At 38.5% G+C, this 14,679-nt stretch overlaps 1 protein-coding gene across 2 annotated transcripts in view; it reads right to left on the bottom strand.

Moving 5' to 3' along the window:
• Positions 1-9,104: 9,104 nt before the first annotated feature.
• The window catches only part of LOC150076550 (LIM/homeobox protein Lhx1-like), a 499,435-nt gene continuing 493,860 nt past the window's right edge, over positions 9,105-14,679 (bottom strand). For both annotated transcript variants that reach the window (XM_090388106.1, XM_090388107.1), the window contains one exon: positions 9,105-10,031. In XM_090388106.1, coding sequence (XP_090244232.1) covers positions 9,838-10,031 — 194 coding nt within the window. In that variant the 3' untranslated portion in view covers positions 9,105-9,837. The remainder of the gene's footprint in view (positions 10,032-14,679) is intronic.

The following is a 14,679-nucleotide window of genomic DNA, read 5'->3' as shown; positions in this document are numbered from 1 at the left end:
GACTACAGAAGTTCTAGTCCAATGTCAACAAATATCTTCTTTCGTCTTCTCAACCTCCAACCCAAGCACGGTACTAAGTACTATAGGTTCTAATGCCTCTCTTGTTTAGGGTTTTCATAAATAAATTAAAAAAAAAAAAAAATTCCGAAAACACATCTTATAGTGTGACAGCACTGTGTGTGTGTGTGTGTGTGTGTGTGTGTGTGTGTGTATATATACTGTGTCGGGGTGGTACCTAGGCATGTGCCCATCTCCACCTAAAACATTTTAACAGAAAAACTGTAAAGTGGGCCTGAATTATAGCTAAGAAATAGAATATTCAAAAGAAGAAAATTTTGAGATGGATTGAGGAAGGTGGTGGATGAACGTGGCCGTCGACGTCTGTCGCGCATTCTTTCAGCCAATCGGAGAGCGCCAGCGGTACAAATCACCGCCGACTTCAACGAAGGATGTGCCAGAAACGTCTCCACGAAGACCATCAGGCGATCATTATCCGCAATAGGTTATGGGAGCCGCCGTCCCACCAGTCTCATTGCTAACACCACGACACAGGACGCTACGCCTCAACTGGGCGAAAGATCATCGACACTGGACCTTGGATGATTGGAGACGGTTCTCCTGGTCCAATGGATCCCGTTTCCAGTTATTTCGAACGGACTTGAAGGTGCGTATCTGGTTGAAACCGCACGAAGCTATGCACCCGCCATGTCAACAAGGAACCTCAAATTATATATAAAATCAAAAGACCCTGAACAAACTCACCTGATAAATCAGCGAGCCGCCGTCCTGATCAACAGCCTTGTAACATATCTACGGCAGATAGGTCTGGAGCTAAACATATCTAAATCAGCCCAAATCACATTTACAAAAAAGAGAATCAAAAATGACATCACAACGGAGTGCAGATAAGGAAAGTGAAGTGTCAAACCGACCTGGGCTTTACTTGGGACGAGGGCCTCACTTTTCAAAACCATTTTTCGACCATGAAAACTTTTTCGGCGATGTGGGAAATTCGATAAGAACTGACGGGGTTACTCCACGTCGATGTAGTTGGAGGATACGTCCTGCGGTGCCTACAACCAATCGCACTATATGCATCACCAATCTGGTCTTCTGCACCGACCTCGTTCCAGGTTTTCTTCTAGCTCCCAAGAGGAGCTAGAAGAAAACCTGGAAGACAAAGGCGGAGATGGATAGATGAAATTCATGAGTTTTTGGGTAGTAAATGGATGGCCGGTGCTCAAAACAGAAGGAACTGGAAAGTTGCTGGAGAGGCCTTCATCCTGCAGTGGATTGAAAATGGCTGATGATGATGATGATGACCGACCTCGTACATAAACAGATTTCTGGCAATCGAGTACTGGGTAAAGCGATTGATGAACAGAGTTACGGGCAACGCATTCACAATCCTCAGGGCTGTTTTATATATCAACTTAAATATCACTCCCTGGAGAGTTCACATTGCATCCAGGAATATTCTTCTTCTGTCTCAGATGCTAACTCGTGTGATTGACGCCCCCAATCTTCACGGAGTTATCGCTACTCCACGTGCTGAACGTAGTAATGACAATCCCTACTTACTGTTGCATTCTACACTGTCTGAAGAACTTCTTTCCGAACGACGCAGTTCCCCTTTTCAATTCATTAGAAATAGACCCTGTGAAATACTGTGAAGGCAAGCAGTACAGATTGAAGAGCCCCTATGACGCTTACAGTTTGCTTGAACTATAGGAGTATGAAGAAGAAGCTTGAACTAGAAAAAAGCTAGGAACTTGAACTTTATAAATGGGAAGGAATGACCAAAATATAAAATAACTGTTGGACATCTACTTTTATATGATATTGTGAATAATTTCCTCTTCTAATGTTGTCGATAATTACATACTGTAAATGATTCGTACTCTTGTAAATATTGTAAACATGTTTTGTAAATGTTGTAGTGTAAAAATTGCCATTCTTGCATTTTTGCACACCCTTCTAGCCGGTCGGCTGTGTAAAAGGAGTGAAAGCAATAACTTGCTATAATAATAAACGGATTTAATAATAATAAAACTGTTCAGGCTGCTGGACGGTCGGTAGTGGTCTTGGGCATGTTCAACTGGCACATGTTGGGACCTCTGTTACATCTAGACGCATCTTTGAACGGTCCAGGTTTCTGTCCATTCTTGCAGACCATCTGCATCCCTTCATGGTCATCGTGCATCCACAGGGCAATGGAATCTTCCAGCAGAACAATGCGCCTCCCTACACAGCCGTGGTGTTAGAACATGGTTCGAAGAGCATTCCGCAGATTTCACTACCATGAAATAGCCTCCCCGTTCAATGGACATGAACCCTGTGGAGCATCTTTGGGATGCTGTGGAGAGGTCCGTTCGAGCTTTGGATCCTCCACTCAGGAATACGACGGAATTATGGACAGCCGTGCAGCAAACGTGGATGGAAATATCTGTGGAACGCTTTCGTGAACTAGTGGATTCAATGTCTAGCCGTGTGACTGTCCTTGTCCGGGCGAAAAATGGCCTACCCGTTACTAGGTAGGTATCCCGTGATTTCTGTCCGCTCAGTATATAATGTAAGTCGGTCGTAACTTAAGATGTATTTTGCTCTACTGTGATTACAGATATAAGTATTATTCGATATAGTGTTAGTTGAAGGTTTTGAAATAGCAGTGGGTTACTCAAGATAAGATCACGAGGCGTTCGCACATGTCTACAAAATGCGTGTATTCTCGTGAAGTTCCTAGCAGAAAATGACAAAAAAAAAAAAAAAAAGCTCAAATTCTTCGTGCCGGCTTAGAATTTGAAGTCAGGTGTTGAAAATGCCTTTGCCCAGTAGAGAAGAGCAGTTATTATAACCACTGCGCTTATTGCGAAGACTCCTTGCACTCAAATTCCACCTATTCCATTTAAGTTATTGTGCAAAGAATTATTCTGCTTTGTAATATTATTCTGCATAAAGTAGAATAACAGCAGATTAATTAGAAATTAATAGCAAATTGTGTTTTCCTAATATAACAAAGTAGATGGCCAATATGTATTTTATTTATTCATAATATCGATTTAAGGTACAAAAATCTTACCCCCCATCCTCTTCCAAGACAAACATTATATAAAAAAAAGATACTTCTTTAATTCCTATCCGGAAGCATTTCTGAACTTCCCATCCCATGGCTGATTCACAAATGCCGCACACCTTGACATGTAATGAATAATGACAGCGAGCTCAGTTCATCTTTTATGTTACTTGCAATGGTGAGGCTCCACCTGCTATATTATATTATATTCACACTATATGAATATAATAAGGCCTTCTTGATCAAACAGTTATGCACCAACTATCTGCATAATTCTGGGAGGGTGGTCATAGCCATTGAATGTGTGCTGTTTTGCTGGGTTTCCATTTCCGAGGAGCACCATCTGTTTTGATTTTATCGCCTTTAATGTGAATTTTTTCATATTAGTTTAGTTTAATAGAATTATTCCGCTCACCACATGTTCGCAGTTAATGTGCAACTTTTTAATGAATTATGTTTCAATCTAATGTCTGTTTATTTTAGTAAGTGAGTGATATTTCTATTTTATAACTGCATTTATTGAAGAGGTGATTCACTGTAAGTTTTCGTTCATTTAGGTTTCCCTTCTGCATGTAAAATGTGAATAATTGTTTAAAAACGTGAACCCAAAAAGCAAACCCAAAAAGCAGACACATGATTCGCGATGGACACTGGCAAACTTGTTAGCACTAAAAAAAGGAATAAGTCCAACGTCATTAATGTCGTGCACGAAAATTTCTAAATGTAGTACACTTTACTGAAATGAAAATTTAAAAAAAATTCAACAAACATATCATCACGATTTTATTTTCTCTTAGAGATTTTACATTATGCTGTTTGGAACAAGCGATATACAGAAAGGACAATTTTCCCAATTTCCGGAAAACAGACACCATCACATTACAGAACTTGTTTCCGGTAAATATAATAGGGCCTTGTTGATCAAACGCGTATGCGCAAACGAGCTGCTGTCACTTCCATTGGATACTAATTAAGGTTTAGTGGGGGTGGGGGGGGGACGAGACATAATTGTAGTGCACTCGCACAGAAGAAATTTGACAACGGAGAACACTGAAGTCACGCGACTTGTGCCTTGGGTTTGTGAAAAACATCGTTGAATACCGAGAGACAAAGCTGCAATGGCGACTTCATTTTGATCGCTAAGGTTACATAGGAATACGTTAACGCAGCTTAAAGAGCAGTTCGAAGTTAGGTTTTTAATCTCTTTTAAACTTCTTGTATAGACTTCACTCAAACTGGGGTCATGCTGGCAGTGCATATTAGAATGTTTCACTGTACAACATCATTAGACTCTAGAACGTTAGACGTAATGAATTCATCCCTTCTGCATCTGTACACTCTTTCACTATGATCGACAATTTTTCGAGGTTAAAACGAATAATGGTTTTTGTACCAAACGTTTGTCTTCCCAAGAAATGAACAAAAATGGGTTGCGGCAGTTAACATAAAGCTTAAACAAGGGCTAAACATTAACAGCAATAACACAAAAAGCAAGACTTATTGACTACTTAATGGAAAATGCTACTGTCATTATGGTTGAATAAAATTTAGGGTTTGCGAAGAGCGTCGAGAAAGATATCGAATTAGTTCCGGAAGCAGCCCTTGAGAACTGAAGGGCATTTAGTGTACCCGACATAAATACGAAGACTGGCTGTGTAAGCAACTGGCGAAAGTGTCCAATAAATAGATAGATAGCTTAGATGGTTCATCTCTGTCCTTCACGACAGTTTCATACTTATATATTTTAAAGTGCACTTTCCTGGAGGAGTATTGCTGGGAGTGATTTGAAAGAGATCTGTGAAATTGGTCGCAGAACACACATATATTGGAGTCCAATTGGAAATTACACGAAAAGGAATTTTTGAATGAGATACAGGTGATTATTTTAAATGAGAATCCATGAAAATGCGAGTAACATTGCCAACGCGTGCTTTGAGACATGAAATTTAACAGTAAGATTCTTTATTTTGTGCATTATATTGGCATCTGTCGACAAACTACGAATGCTAAGCGCTCCTATGCTGAACATGGCGTTCAGCAGAGGAGCGTGCGTTCATAGTGGAACATTACCTCTAAACAGACTCGTTTCAAACTACCCAACATGATTTTTGTAGGCAATTTCGATGTCATAAGGCACCTTAAAAATCTGCAATTTGGAAGCTTGAAAACGTTCGGAGAGACTGGGAATGTGAATGTTGTGAGTTGTGCTCGTCCATCGACTGAGGAGTGTTTAGCATCGGTTAGGGAAAGCCTGACAGCAAGTCCACGTAAGGCACTACAAAGGCTTGCACAACAAAAAGGGAACATTATATGGCAGTGTGGTCATGCAGGGCGAGGAAATTAACGCAACTGTTTCCATACACGTGCATTTCATTCAGCTACTCTTGCCTCCAGACTGGAAAACGAAGCTATTAATGTGAAGTTAATGAAAAAAAAAGTTGGTGAAACCCTCAGATGGCAGACTGGACTTTGTTCTCTGATGGGACCTGGTTTCATCCGACTGAAACTTTCATGGAACATCCTCATCCTGCAATGAAGACTGGAGTATGGCATGTAATGACCCACCGCAAGATTGTTGGGCCCATCTTTTTTTCATAACCTTTCAGCGGTATATGGACATAGTCTATGAATTTCTGGAACAACTCACTGAGGATGAGATTGTTAAAGTGTGGTTTCAGCACGATAGCGCAACTCATACTTCACATGCGTCTATGGCCGAGCTTCCCCTCTTGTTCGGAGATCACATAATTTCAATGGGAATATGGCAACCACGCTCGTTAGATTTGACTCCATTTTGTGGAGGAGTTGTGTCAAAGACAATATTTATAATAATAATTCACGCATTCTCGAAGAACTGAAAAGCAACATATCCAACATCACTCGGCCCCAGGTTTTCAAACAGGTTTCGTCATGCTGTGATAATGGTAATTTTCAACATTTTTGTGACAAATTGAGTAACATTAGAGACTAAAGATTGTTACTTGTAAACTAGTATCAGTGGCGAATATTTCGCCAAAAATGCAATGAAACTGTTAAAAAATAACGGAAATTTTGGAAATCGTTCTGAAAATTTTACTGCAAATTGTTCTCTTTCTCTCTCTCTCAAATTTACTGCTAAATAAAAACGTATTTCAAAAGGAATTAGGTCAAAAGCTTGTTTAGTCTTTTGAGTTATTCAAATTCAAAGAGCGTTCCGATAGAGGGACATAAGAAAATTATTATATCATTTGCTTATTTTTTATTTATTTATTTTTTTAATGAAAACCCCAAACACAAAAGGCATCAAAACCTATAGTACTTAAGTACCGTGCATGGGTTGAAGGAGAAGTATGGGGAGAGGGGGATTCCGGAAACTTTGCTCTAGAGACTAAACATGGGTTTCACCACTTCAAGCCTCCAATAAGCAAAGTGGTGGTATTTCACCGGTTGATGAAAGTTATCTACCACCTTATGTCATTATGTCGAATTATAAGTAAATTATTATATAATTTGCTTACAATTCGAAGGTTATTCTCATTTTTGCGGGTTCTCAATTCAAATGATCGCCTGTACATATGTGAAGAGGTGAACAGCTACGCCACAACTGTTAATTTTATTTGAAGAGAAGGATCTTAAATGTTAGTTCTGAAGAAATCAAAAGGAATAAGTCGTAGATTATTTTTCTTATTCATCCACTGAGCTAGCATAACATTTATTTCATTCGGAAATAATTATGTAGATGAATGTTTGATAATCACAGAAAAGAAAAAGAATGGCATCGCATTTGTTAATGCATCTACTTATAAGCTAAATATTCTAGATGGAATCTCAGATATGGGGGTGTAATTTCTTGTAGGAAGTTAAAATTGAAAACAAATGAAGATATATTATGTACCGTTTGGTAAATATGTATTCTCCCCCACCTCGAGAATTTTTCGAAGCACCAAAGAAGATGAATATTACCCCATGTCTGATACTAAAATGTTATTGCAAGGTGACCCTGTACAATTTTTCCTCCTCTCCTCACATTGGCTACATATTGCAAGCTCGAAATTTGTCGAGATGGAATAATCAACTGAATGCATTCCTGAATAAAAATGCCAGCTTAGCACTTTATAGAAATGAGGGTTGCTTTACTGTATCTTAAAACTTCAGTGGCTGTACTTTTAGCCTTATAAATTCAGAGAGTTACTTGTCCTAACTTGATTCCAGATCTTTGTTGCACGATATATTACTTAAAAGGAAAGGTCCAAATCTATTTTTTTAAAAATAAATCCGCTATTCAAGTGTCCTAGTAATCTTGAAAAAAGTTGAATTAATTAGCTGCTGAATGATACAGGAATATTAAATTGAATGACTGGTACAAGTATTTTGCCTTGTTACACACTTTTCCAGATATCTATGTACGAACGACGTCTTTATTATTAGAATTAAGCAACATAAAATTATGGACACTTAATACAGTTAGATGTTTGCATCGATGGATTTTTCAATCCGGCTTGGCGAAAGTCGCCGTGTACATTTAGAGATTTACAGTGAAACACTTTTATGCATGGTTCAAACCTCGAAGGAAATATTTAAAACCATTTTTATCTAAATTTAGGACATTTTTAACATTTGCGTACAAAATAATTTGAGTAAACTGCGAAGGTGGCTTTCAGTACATAATTGTGAGAAGACTGCAAGTAGGCTCTTGTTTTGTAAGCCAATGGTACGTTAATTAAATATTCACTGGTTATTCTACCGGACACTTTCAGGTTGTAAATCTAGAAAACAGTGAGAGGTAGGCCATGCATTCTAAGTTTGTTTTCGTTACTTCAAGGGATTCTAGGAATATTTTTAATAATTATTAGGACAGTTACTGTTCTTATCCTCGTTTCCAGCTCCGCGATGGTTCTTTCAATTCTTTACAACCCATCCAGCCGCTAATCTTCTTCTCATGTCTACTGTGCAAATAATCCACTGGAAGAAATTAGATTTGCGAATGATCTCGGAATAATGTGTCGGGTATTTTAATAAGAGATAGCTGTGCATTTTTAATCTCTATAATCGATATTAAAAACCTTAGTTTTAATGGAAACTGGAAAATTACCCTGCAGTGATTAGTTTCATAAATCCCTTGTGTCATTCACGGCACGAAAATTATAAGAGCTATAAAGACATTTTGTATGTTTAAAGGCCGCTAGAGGGAACGCTGTGATGATATACAGATTGTATGTTAACCCATAGTATAAATCGAAAGTGCGGATGGCTTCTTTTATAGGATTCGTGCAGAAATTATGGGTAGGGGTATAGGCTGCTTCAATAAGCATTGTCTCTCTGATAGAGGAAGGACAATGCCTAATAAGTTAACAGATTATTTCTTAATTCTTTGCTATAGCATCCATTCTAAGGTATTTTGGGGTGTTAGAAATTACGAATAGTTATTTAATGCGCTCATCTCCGCAGTATTTTTGTGAATGTGCTACACCCATATTGAAACTTCATGCAGGAGAAATTTTAAATACATAGTTGCACGATATCAAAAGCTATACAATGCTCGTAGCTTAATTATTCTGACTTCGCTGCTTACAGAAAATGTATCCGCATTAATTAACTGTGGCATATTATTGTTATGCATTTATTAACCAGAAGAAGATATCACAACCTGTGATGTCTTCCGGTTAATATTCTAAATGTGTGTACTTGAGTCAGAAATACTATTGTAAATAATAAACTTCCAGGGATGACTTTGCAAGGAACTGTATTAGGAACGCGTGGCCATTAACAAAAAATAATCATTTCGCGTAGATAACAACTGAGGTGAGGGATCAGTGGGGATGGTTTCATTTTGATACAAATATTACGACAACCTGAAAGGATATTTTTATAAATCAAATTTTTGAAATTCTTCAGGAAGTTGAAAATTTTACATATTTTGACTAATGCAAAACGGGGAATAAGAAAAATGGATGACTGTTAACGTACCATCGGTTTGCAATTGATATTTTAATGGAAGGAGTGAAGGTATTTTATGAATAACAGGAACAGCTCAAAATTGCTTCATGCCAGAATTCATCATATCAACAAGCGACTTCTTCGTCTGTTCCAGTAACGGGGAGAAAAAAAGAAGTCTTAGCCTTTTGCAGCATTCGTTTCGAAGTCAGAGGTCCATATCTTCGTCCTGTTCCGGTTGGACGCATTCGCAGCTACTAGTAGATATTCCATTTTATCCTCTCGACACAAGTGTTGTTCATTCGCAGCGAGCTTCAAAGACGACAGTGTGATGTTGAGTATTGTTTTTTAACAGCCTCCGAGTTTATTTTTAGTTTTCCATATCAGTTCTGGACGAGATTTGCGATATAGATGAAAGGTCGAAGGTCATTTTTGTTATTTCGTATAGCAGCGCCACACAAATATCCGTCATTCACTCAACGTTCCTAAACGAAAGTCAGGTCGCTTTGAAAAGTTCCTATGAAAATGCACATTTACCATGAAGTTCATACGATGTTCAAGGTGACAGTTGAATTGACTGTTCTGGAGAAGAACACGTAAGTTACAAAAATGTGGGAAAAAATAAAGAAAAAAGAAAAAGAAAAACTAACACCCCATTCCATTCCACACTTTCCATAGACGCCGGGAATGCGTTTCTACAGAAGTCACTCGTGTTGTGGTTGCTCACTCTGTTCCTCGATATGGAACCAACTTCCTTTCCTCCACGTGATTAGTTTGGGAGTACGAAGACAGAGGCATCCACAGATGTCGCCAGGACAATGCTCAACTGGGGGCGTTAGTATTGCGTTATGTCACCAGACCGGTGTTTCGCTGATTGGTGGATGAGACAAAGTATTAGGGAAGTTGTTCTCTGCCGCCGACCTGGGAGTTCCATAAGCGTCCGTTACTGACGGTAGACTGAGGACACTGTCCGGACTTGACCTTTGAGACAGTAGATCACCGTGCGGTTGTAAGTATGGGGCATCAGCTCCGAGGTTAACCGGACCTATTAAATACATAAATAATAATAAAAAAAAAAGAATATGAATAAATACTACCATATAACTGCTATAAATATGCAAAAGTAATCAAAACTTACTGCAATTCTAATAAAATAACATTTTAATATCGTATATGGGATTCAGAACGAAGGTGAAGTGTGGGCCTGCCTTAGTTCTGAATCTTTTGCTTCAACACTTGAGGGGGAACCACTTAACTTAGCTGGTATTTTCCATTATTTTTAGTTGATAAATAAATTATTATTATTAGTAGTAGTAGTAGCAGTAGAGGGATGTAATGCAAGAAAGCAAGCTTATGTAGCATCAGCCAAAAAAAAAAAAAAAAAACATTTCACACATCCATTCCCTCTAAACGTTTGTACAGTTTCTCCTTGAATTTATTTAAGCTATCAACTTCTACAACGACAGATGGAAGTTTTGTTCCAGCAATCAACTACCCACTGACTAAAAGGCAAATTTCCGCACATCTATTCTACATGACTTTTCTTAAATTGAATTTATGCCCCCTTAGGTTCGTAATCTGAATAAGTGGAAGGATCCCATCAGAATTCAGCGTGTTCAACCCATTCAAGCCCTTATACACCTCAATCAGATCACCGCGCATGTGCCTAGTCTCCAGCCACTGTAATTTGCAGAACTTTAGTCTTCCTTGGTAAGACCACCCCTTCGTTCTTCTCACCAATCTTGTTGCCCTTCTGTGTACTCGCTCAAGCAACTCTACATCCTTCCTAAAATGAGACCTCCAGATCTATACGCAGTACTCAAGGCGTGGCCTGTCCATTGCCGTATACAAAGGGATAATCACCTCCTTTTCCATACTAGCAAAATTCATGTATATCATTTACAATACCTCATGACCTGCTCTGACAGCCTGTCTCCACTGCTCAAAAAATTTCATATCTGACTGCACAATTACTTCCAGGTTTTTTTCATTTTCTACCAACCTAAGTGTAGTACCACACAGTTGGTACATTTCTCTGGGGTTACTCTTACTAATATGCAGTACTTGGCATTTGTCAATGTTTAACTTCAGTTTTCACTTCTCAGCCTATCTGCCCGAATTTTCTAGATCCATAGCACGCTGCCATTACTGTCATTAACAATCTCATTGATAAATATAAAAAAAAAAAAAAAAAAAAACAGTGGGCCCAACCGAACCCTGGGGGCTCCACTAATATTTGTCCACGAAGAGCAGCGTCCGTTGATTACCACTCTGTCTTCTGCCACTCAACCACACTTCTGTACAAATTGGAGAAATTGGTATTAAGGGCAAGTTGCTACAATGGATAAAAGGGTGGTTGAGTGGGAGAATACAGAGTGGTAATCAACGGACGCTGCTCTTCGTGGACAAATGTCAAACAAACAGAAATGCCAACAGTGTCAGAATCTTTCCTAAAACCCAAGTATATGATAAAAAAATTATTTTTTTGCATCTGGTTCCTTTGTAACCATATAATAGTATCCAATCAGATTTGTCAGACAAGACTTTCTCTTAATAAACCCATGCTGTGTCTGAAATATTACTGCAGTCTTGTCTAGATGATCCTGCAATGCAACTTTAACCAATAATTCCATTATTTTACCCGGAACAGAAGTTAAACTAATTGGTCTGTAATTACTCGCGTCACCCTTAGATCCTCCTTTGTGAATTGGGGATACATTTGCACATCTCCATTCTGTGGGGACCTCGCCCGTGTCCAGTGATGCTCTCATAATTATGGCTAAGGGTTCGCTTACATCCCTTGCCGCTTCCTTTTAATATAACTGGATAGATTCTATCCGCCTCGGGTGCCTTTCTTATTGTTTAATTTCAACAATTTCTGCGCTACTTTGCTCTCAGTTATTACAAAATCATTAAGCACCCTGTTACAGTTTGATAAACTTCTGGCATTCTCCTCCATTAATAACTCCTTATGTGTGAATGTAGATGCTTGGTTGGTTCTTGGGTTTTATTGGCGCATTAGCAACTAAGGCTATAATGCGCCAGCATGTAGATGCAAAATACTCATTCAGATTGTCAGGTATCTGAGCAGAATCATCAACAGTCGAACCATGGATATCAAGTGGACCAATCTGATTCATCTCCTTCCTTCTACAGTTTATATAAATAAAGAAGTCCTTCCTGTTTTTCTTAGTATCCTTTGCGAAATATTTCTCGTAATCTTCCTTCGTTTGCCTAATTTCCTTTGTGACTTGAGTACAGACTAGCTGTTATCTATCATAGGCTTCTGTGTTGTTTTTAAATGGCTCCGGAACTTATTGCTAACATTCTTTTAGTGTATGTTATTATACTGTAGAAGTATGTTCGCGGGCTAATATGTATGTTTTGCAGGCTGCAAAACACCGAATAACTCGGGGGAGGGGGGGGGGAATTCCATAATCCTTTCGCCTGAGATCGGTTAATTACAGCTGCGAATAAACAGGACTTTATAAATTCCTTCAGTTACTGAAGCAACAGTTCAAGCCCGCGTGAAGCAGCACAGGTTGGCCCTGCATTTTGTCTCGAACATAATCTCTTCAAACGAGTGGCATACGGCAATGTATCGTGCCGACTGTGATGCCAAGGAGAACGAACTAGAGGTACAATTGAATACTGTATAAATAAAAATAATAAGGTAGATTGATACTAACGGCCCCTAACCTTGTGTATTCCCGGGCAAATTTGCATGTTGTGAGGGCTGAAAACCCTGAATAACTTAATGGGAGAATTTCCACCCTCCGCCTGAGATCGGCTAATAACTGTCTCGAATGAAGAAGGCTTTAGAAGTTATTTATTATTATTAACATCTTTTTATTTCCACATCAGTGGGCATCCCCGGAACGGCCTGGTTCGGCTAGAGGGGTGTACATAATAAATATTCAAATTATATAATAAATATATGAACATACATGCATTTACAAGTAAGCTGACATGATAACATTGAAGTTTCAAAACTGTGAAGGTGGTACAGCCAATAGTTCTACTTTGTACAGTTCTTTCAGGGTGTCTTGTCTGTAGCGCTTCGAGCTGCAGAAAGCTGAGGCATCGATTCCGAGGGAGTTATACGGTCCGACCGTATTTTCCGGAAACACTGATCCTAGGTATTGCAGGTTTTGTAGTGAAGATCGTGGACAAGGTGTTGCACTGCGCCGGGTTCGTTGGATAGTCTGAGAGTTTGTTGTCACTTCCCAGATGTCGGGTGAATCCATTCGGCGACAAAGGAGTTGAGCCAATGTGTGAGGTTCCTCTCCTTGATGATGGTTTCCCACGGTTTCAGGCCAAGGTTTGCATTTATTTACAGTGCATTGCAGGAAAGAAATCTCGATTACAATGTGCACTATTCATGTGCTTCGGAGAATCTGTGACTTGATGCTCGATATTGATTTGAGACCTGATTGTGACCTTTTTTTTTTTTTTTTTAGAAATAAATCTGTAAATTATAAATATGCATTTATATAATACTCTCTTTATGATATTGTAAATATACGGCAGGGCTGTCCACGTTTGGCCAGGACCGCCTAATACAATAAATTAAAAAATAGAGTATGTTAATGCATAATAGCATACGCTGTAGCCGAGTGGCCAAACCTGAACGTACATGTGTTTGAGTCGGCTGAGGTTCAAGCTCGTGTGACTATTAAATATACTGATGTTCTTGTTAACTCCTCCGACTTCATGTCTCTTATGTTTACATTGCTTTATGTAAACGGAATATTTCTCTTATTTAGAAGTAAAAATTATGAGTGGTTCTTTAGCATGACGTCATGATTCGATAAAAAACAGGAATTGTAAAGTAAATGGGGGGGGGGAACCAAACCAAACCAAAGCAGCGTGGCTTATAGTACCTGCTGGAACAAATCGTACGTAATTTAAAGTGAACCTAAGAATGCGAAGTTAGTCCATTCGCATTATATCTGTACATGGCTAAACTGTTTGAACTGAAGTTTATATAAAAGACATAATTTTGAATGCATTCTACGAATTAATGTAAACGGCTTGTTCGTCAGTTTATTGTTTAATGAATTACTGCAAGACGAAGCAAAGTTCATTAATGTTAAGCACCGTTTTCTTAAAAACCAGCCATATATTCGACATCCTGACACGAATAACATTGACACAACATTCGAAATGTAACGTAAAATGTAAGGTAAGAATAAAATTATGAGAAGTGGGGTTTGCCTGAGGAAGGTGCTGAATGGTAGCAATAGCGTGAGTACGGAGGTTGATGGAAGCCTAATGAATGTTCCTGAGAGGCCAACTGTTTTTCTCCTAATTGTAATGATTTATAATAATCGTTAGTGCATTCTAATAAATTATTGAAAGCTAATAAAATTGGAAATATGATTCCCCTTCCCCTGTACACAGGGGTGGAATCATATACAAACACGACAGTATGGATTATATAACTGTAAAAGCTCGAAATCCGATTAATCCTAAGATTGAATAGTTCGTAGTTAAAAATCTGAAAAGCGATAATTGAATAGTGGGCCCATTCACTTTTCAGATATTTTAAACAAGGAGTACATATATCCCCGCAAAGTTTCCTGGATAACATATTCACTATATTTGGACACCTAATATACAGTACTTCAGTCAAAATATAAAATAATAAAAGGACCAATAATGTAGTTGTCTCATAGACAAATAAATTCACT

Source organism: Mastigoproctus giganteus, chromosome 13 (assembly GCF_048544385.1).
Source record: "Mastigoproctus giganteus isolate SK-2022 chromosome 13, ASM4854438v1, whole genome shotgun sequence".
Lineage (NCBI taxonomy): Eukaryota > Metazoa > Arthropoda > Arachnida > Uropygi > Thelyphonidae > Mastigoproctus > Mastigoproctus giganteus.
The sequence above is the reverse complement of the archived record's forward strand: the minus strand, read 5'-3'. Positions and strand labels throughout refer to the sequence as shown.